This window comes from Schistocerca cancellata, chromosome 6, assembly GCF_023864275.1.
Source record: "Schistocerca cancellata isolate TAMUIC-IGC-003103 chromosome 6, iqSchCanc2.1, whole genome shotgun sequence".
NCBI classification, from domain to species: domain Eukaryota; kingdom Metazoa; phylum Arthropoda; class Insecta; order Orthoptera; family Acrididae; genus Schistocerca; species Schistocerca cancellata.
Window position 1 is genome coordinate 220,906,631 of NC_064631.1, and position 6,909 is coordinate 220,913,539.

General features: G+C 42.2%; 1 protein-coding gene across 1 annotated transcript in view; it reads left to right on the plus strand.

Moving 5' to 3' along the window:
• The window catches only part of LOC126191231 (sorting nexin-2), a 54,084-nt gene extending 47,725 nt beyond the window's left edge, over positions 1–6,359 (plus strand). The window contains exon 11 of the mRNA XM_049932036.1: positions 5,462–6,359. Coding sequence (XP_049787993.1) covers positions 5,462–5,512 — 51 coding nt within the window. The 3' untranslated portion in view covers positions 5,513–6,359. The remainder of the gene's footprint in view (positions 1–5,461) is intronic.
• The last annotated feature ends 550 nt before the right edge of the window (positions 6,360–6,909 follow it).

The following is a 6,909-nucleotide window of genomic DNA, read 5'->3' on the forward strand; positions in this document are numbered from 1 at the left end:
ATCCCAAACCCAATGTACTGCTAACCATGTCATCATTACAACCACACTCGCATGTCCTGTCAATGCTCAGCCAAATGTGTAACCCGTGGTAAGAATGCTAATGAAGGCAATTGTCTGCCTGCTATTACCCGCTGCATCAATTGCAATGGCGATCATGCAGCCTCATCCCAAGATTTTCCCGTGTATCTTGATGAGCAGACCATCCAGGAGATCTGGTTAGTCAGAAACACTGTTTTACTTTTCAGCACACAGTATGTTCTTGCTACATCTTGCTCTATGAAGGACATGGTCACACAGACCTGCGACCTCAAATTCAGCACTGCAGTTGAAAAATTACCGTGTCATGATAGCATCCCTGTCTCCTCCTCCAGCTGCACAAGAAGCCATAAGAAATCTGCCTCATGGGGCAGCCACCTGCTACACAACCGGCAGGCTGGAAAGGGCAGAAGGAATACTCTCATGAGGACTTCTTATGCCCTCAAGCCAACAAACATCTGAATCTTCTTCTGCCACCCACAAAGACTCCAAGCAATCAGAGGCAAATGGTCTTCTTCACCAACTTGCAGATCCTCTTGAATGGTGTCACCACATAACATCCTTATCCGGCTGACCGCCGTGTTGCCGGTGCATACTGCCAACCATTTTTCTACCCTGGACCAGACAGACAAGAATGCTGATGTCTCTCCAGATCTCTTAGAGCAGGATCCTACGGCCTTCTATCTCGCATGGGGGGTCATACTGCTCATACGGTGTCACCAGGGCTGACTTCCTCCAGCTTATTGGGCACACTCCCTCACCCCTTTCTGCTGCTCAGTGACTTTAATGGACACCATCTTGTTTGTGGTTCTCCCAAACCTGTCCCAGAGGTGCCCTCTTGGCTGATCTTCTCAACCAACTTACCCTCGTGTGTCTCATCATGGGAGCACCCAAGTTCCTTTCAGACTCAGTGCATACCTATTCCCATTTTGGACGTCCTTCTGCACTGCCGGCTTGTCCATCGTCTAGAGTGGTCCATTCTCTGACACACACTCAAGCAACCATTTCTCATGTGCTAACATGTTGCTGACTTCTATCCCCACCATGTGCACACCTAAATGGTAGCTTTCTAAGGCTGACTAGAGGCCTTACTCCTCCCTGGTGAATTTCAATGAACAACATTTCCCCAGTTGTGATGACCAAGTAGAATACCTTACCAACATTATCCTTATCGCTGCATAACTTTCCATTCCTCGCACTTCATCTTTACCATGCCATGTCCTTGGTGGAATGAGGTGTGCCACAGCACAATTTGTGTGCTGAGATGTGCTCTCTGCGTTTTTACACTGGCAAACTGCATTCATTGTAAACAGTTGCGTGTGCAGTGTCATCACGTTCTTTGGGATAGCAAAAAGAAACCTAGCTGAATTTCATGTACTAGTTCTTCCAACAGTTCCACTCCCTCTTCCATCGTGTGGGCTGAGCTCTGACCTCTGGGACCAAGGTCCTTTCCCCAATTTCTGGCCTGACCATAGCAGAGGATGTCATAGTGAACCCTATTGCTATCTTCTTCACCTTAGGCCGCTATTTTGCAGAGATTTCAAGCTCCACCCACTATCACCCTTTCTTCCTCCATTGGAAACGAGTGAGAGATGCTTGGGCAATATCCTTCTTATCTCAGAATTGAGTGCTACAATACCGCCTTTACTATGAGGAAGCTAGGTGATGCTCTCAATTTATCCTGATCCTCTGCCCCAGGGCCAGACGATGTTTACATTCAGATGTTGCAGACCGTTTCTCTTGCAGACAAGCACTTTCTCCTTCATATGTACAATCACATCTGGGCAGAGGACACATTTCCCAGATGCTGCCATGAAGCCACTGTCATACAGATACCCAAGCTCAGTAAGGACAAACACTTTTCTTCTAGCTACCACCCCATTTCTCTCATCAGCTGTGTTTACAATGTGATGGAATGTATGATTCATGCCAGGCTGGTATGATGGCTCTAGTCGCAATTTGGCTTTAGAGTGCATTGTTCTGCAGGTGACCACCTTGTCACTTTGTCAACCCATGTCAAGAATGGTTTCCTGTGAAGATACTGGAATGTTGCAATGTTCTTTGAGTTGGAGAAAGCCTATGATACCTGCTGGACTATTGGTGTCCTCCGAATTATCTATACGTGGGGCTTCCGAGGCTGCATGCCTAGTTTCCTTCAGTAATTTTTAAGATTGAGTTTCCAAGGTATGTGTAGGTTCTGCCTTGTTGAACACCTGTATCCAGGAAAATAGTGTGCCTCAGGGTTCCGTCCTGAGCATTGTTCTCTTGGCTTTAACCATTATGGCCTGTCTCCTGCCAGGCATCTCTGGCTCCCTTTTCATTGATTATTTTTGCCATCTATTGCAGTTCTCCCCGGACTTCTCTCCTTGAGCGATGTCTTCAGCATTGTCTTGATCATCTTTACTCATGGAGCATCGACAGTAGCTTTCACTTTTCCACTGACAAAACTGTTTCTTTCGGCACAATTGGTTTCTTCCACTGTCTTTATGTCTTGAGCCTGTTGCTCTTTTTGTTGAACTACGAAATTTCTGGGGCACATGCTCAAAGGAAACTTTCTTGGTCGTGCCACGTGTCTTACCTGGTCAGTCGCTGTATATGGTTGCTCTGTGTCCTGTGAGTCCTCAGTGGTACTTCCTGGTGAGCAGATCGAACCACTCTCCTCTGTGTGTACCAGTCGCGTTTCAGTTCGAAACTAGACTATGGGTGTTTCATTTATGCAGCTGCACGTCCTTTCATCATACACTGTCTCAATACACTCAATCATCATGGCATCCATTTGGCCTCTGGCACCTTTTACACCAGCCCAGATGAGTCTGTGTGGAGAAGCTGCTGAACTACTGTTGTCATACCACCATGATTTTCTCCTCAGCAGATATGCATGCTGTTTGTCTGCCATATCCGGCCACCCATCCTTTCCTGCCTCCTTTGACTCCTATCTCCAGCATAGGGTGCATCCCTCTTCTCTACTACCTCGTGGAGTTAGCTTTCAGCTATTACTTCAGTAGCTTAACTCCACACTATTTGCCATTTTCCCAGTGGATGTAAACCCTTCACCACCTTGGCTTCGTATGACAGCCCATGTTCACCTTGGACTTCATTCCCTTCCTAAGGTCACTTCTCCAGCCTCGCTCTATTGCTGTAAGTTTCTTGACCTTCACATGGAACTTCGCGATAGTACCTTTGTGTTCACTGATGGCTCTTGGACTGACTGTGGTGTTGAGTGTGCCTTCATCATTGGTACCAACAATGTTTTGATATCACCTTCCTGAAAACTACTCTGTATTTACTGCGGAGCTCTTCACCCTGTATCAGGCCATGCAGTACGTCCGGTGACATAGGCTTTTTAATTGTCATCTACTCCGACTCTGTGCCCTTCAGAGCCTGTGTGTGCTGTACACTGTCCACCCCTTAGTGCAACAGGTCCAGGAAAGCACTCTCTTGCTCAGTCTTGATGGAGCCACTGTGATGTTCAAGCCACTGATGTGGCTGCCAAGACTGCAGTCCTCGTATCTCAGCCTGCTAGTTCTTCTGTTTCCTTTGATGATCTTTGTGTTGCTGTCTGTTGGCAGGTGGTGACACTTTGGCATCTTCACTGGTCTTCCCTTTATGGGAACAAGCTCCTTGAAATTAAATGTTTCCCAGCAGCTTGGACGATCTCCTCTCGGCCCTCTCGCCAGGAGATCATTTTAGCCAGTTGTGTATTGGGCATTGTCCTTTTAGCCATCGTCATTTAAGTGGTGATCCCTCATCACTTTGTGCTCATTGCCGTCAACATTTGACAGTTGGCCATATGTTCTCATTTATGTTTGCTGTCTGAGTTATCAGCTGTTTTAGCGAATGGCTCCCAGGCTGTCAAGTGCGTTTTACTTTTTACCTGTCATAGCAATATGGCGAAAGACATTTAATCTTTAGTTCAGAATCTCCATTGTGTCTATGACCTATTTTATGAACCTTTCTCAAAGTCCCTGTTTTTTAGCTGTCTTTCAGTCAATTGGGCTTAACATATTGTAGTTTTCAGCTCCAATTTTTGTCTTCGTATTCTATGGTACTGAAGTGCAGTTGTTTTTGCACATTAAAAACAAAACAAAAATGGACTTGGCAATGTAAATGAATGTGATTACAGAATCAGGTAATCTCAGAAATAATTTTCAAGCATCACAAAGTAGTTTCACGCTGTTAAAGATTTGTGGCTGAGTTGTCATCTATTGAAGCTGACTGTTGCTTAGCAGAAATCGGTATTAATGTAAAACATATTTTGATAGTCTGTGAATAAATATTAGTGAAAACACATCAGTCATGATGATCTGTATTGACACTGTTCCAGTTTATTGCTTCTGATCTCGCTGAGACTTTGGCACAGATTGAGCGTTACAGGGGCTACATTTACCCGCAATGAATTGTGGTATGTATTTTGGAGAGTTTGGATAGATTCCTGGGAATCTTCTTAAACACGAGTTTACTTCAAAAAAAAGCACCAGAAATATTTCCTGGGGGGACCTTAATATTACTGCTGGCAGTGTTCAGATGTGTTCAGTGAAAAACTGTTAATATGCAGCCCAAGGAAGACAACGTTAGTTACAATTTTTCAAAGAAGGCTTTGATTTTACCTGTGATATTTTGCTGCTGTGACATGGCGTTTGGAGTGATTTAAAGGGTATTACCTTGGCCTCCGCAACGTGCTGGTGTAGCTGCTGTCAGATTGCAGTCATAACAGTAGCATCTAACTCTTGTGGAGCTTTCACTGACAGATTGAAATGATTACTGTTCAGGAACACTACACTTTCGACTAAGCATATCAGTGTCAGAGGTTCGCATACCACTTGTAGCTAGCATGTGTGTAGCATATGATGTCATCTTCAATGCAGACAGAAGCTTTCTTTGTGTGAGCTGAAATGTCATAGTATGACAAATTAATTTTCCAGAGATAAATAATTTGCCCTGTTCATTATTACCCATCTGATACAGCACTCCTTGTCCAGACCAAATGACAACTGCGATCTTGTTTCCTCATTTTGGAAGGCTCTTCAACAAATGATCGCATAATAACATTAATCATCCTTGTAACACAAAAACAGGAAATACACGTGCAGCTTGTGCATATCTGTGCAATCTCAATACCTTTTGCTGGTAACCTTTTCTATACATCCCCAGACCTTAGATCTGTGTGGACAATTCTTTCTGAATGTTGCAGTTTAATTACAAGTAGTGTTGGAAAAGCTAACCATGTGTAGCAATAATGTCTTGGTATAAATCCTTTCAAACAGTAGACAAATGTAAAGAAGTCAGTGACTGCATTTTTTGACTTAGTTGTGAAAGGAAGTTTGGTTGTGAAAATCCAGTAATGTTTGATTAGGAAAAATTTTAAAATTTATTAGCAGACAGATATTTAAAAAACCGCTAATGTCATGTCATTTTACATTTTCAGCTGATTAAATATTGGGAAGCATTTATGCCTGAAGCTAAGGCCATAGCATGAACAAATTGGATCAGTGTTCAACCAAAAAACATTCCATATTTCCATTCCTACTGTTTTTTTGGTATGCTATGTATGCTGCATAGCAGTCAAAATGTATCAAGTGAAGATGAAACCAAACTGTTTGTGTAAAGTCTGTGACAGTAAATTGACAAAGGAAATCAAACCAATATTTGTGTTGAATGTTTGCTGGATGGCAGTTTTGTACGGCATTGCTACAGGCATACTCCTGTAGTGGGCTGATTCCAGCACTAATTGTTAAAATTGCCTCTGTTCCTTGAGGCTGGCAAATATTTACTCATGGAACTGGAATAATAGTTGTTGTTAATTATATATATACTTCAAAAGTTTATGTTAAAGAAAACTTATGTTTCAGAAATATGAAACTGTCTGTAACCTCTCTGACAAATGAAATGCAAAGTATATGTATAGGATGTCTTACATGGTTAGTTTCAACTGTTAATTTGTTTAATTGCATTGCTGTATATTTATATAGTTCCTATTGTTTAACTCTATGTAATCTCATGCTTTTACTTGGATTGTATTTTTGTTGAATAGTGAACTCATGTGATGAAACTGAAAATATTTCTTAAGTCTCAAATGTATTTCTCTAGTCCTTAGGGGCACTGCTTCAGAGGTCTGTTCTCCATGTGCTGTGAATGTTGGAAAAGATCTTAGTGTCATGTGTAAGAATAATATTTTTGTTCATAAATTATGTGTAACAGCATTACAAGAATGCTTTGAAGTACTTTGAAAATGAATCTTTTTTTTTTTTTTTTTTTTTTTTTTTTTTTTAATGGAATGTTAAGATTCAGAGAACTGCAAATAAATTTTTCAACGTTTTTTCAAACGTCTGAGTTATGAATGACCGAATATGAAAAACAACCTTAATATTGAAAGAGCATAATTATGTTGTTAAATGTGCATACAAAATTCTCAGAGAAGTACGTAAAGGATAACAACAAAAGACAAACTGGCTATTAACACAATTCTAAATACACTGATCATTGTATTGCACCCAGAAGGTTCCAGTCAACCCACTGCAGACTGGATGGATATGTTGCACTCAGTAAGCTATGCTGATGATTGCTTTTTCATGGTCAGCTGCACACACAGTGAGTGTGGGAGAGACCATGAAGTAATGCCTATCGGTTCATATAAAGAGGTCATAAGTGGCCACAACTACGTAATGTTCTGAATGTGCACAATGCCGAGGCGACTGTTAGACAGAAGATTGCCCATCTAGATGAGACCACTGCTCATTGTCAGTGGCAGTGAGTCCAAAAGGAATGCCTGAATGACATGCAGGATGTAGACATCACACACTACAAGGAGGGAGGACCAATGGATTGTCCAACGAGCACTGACAGATGTAATGACAATGTTGGGACAGGTCAGTG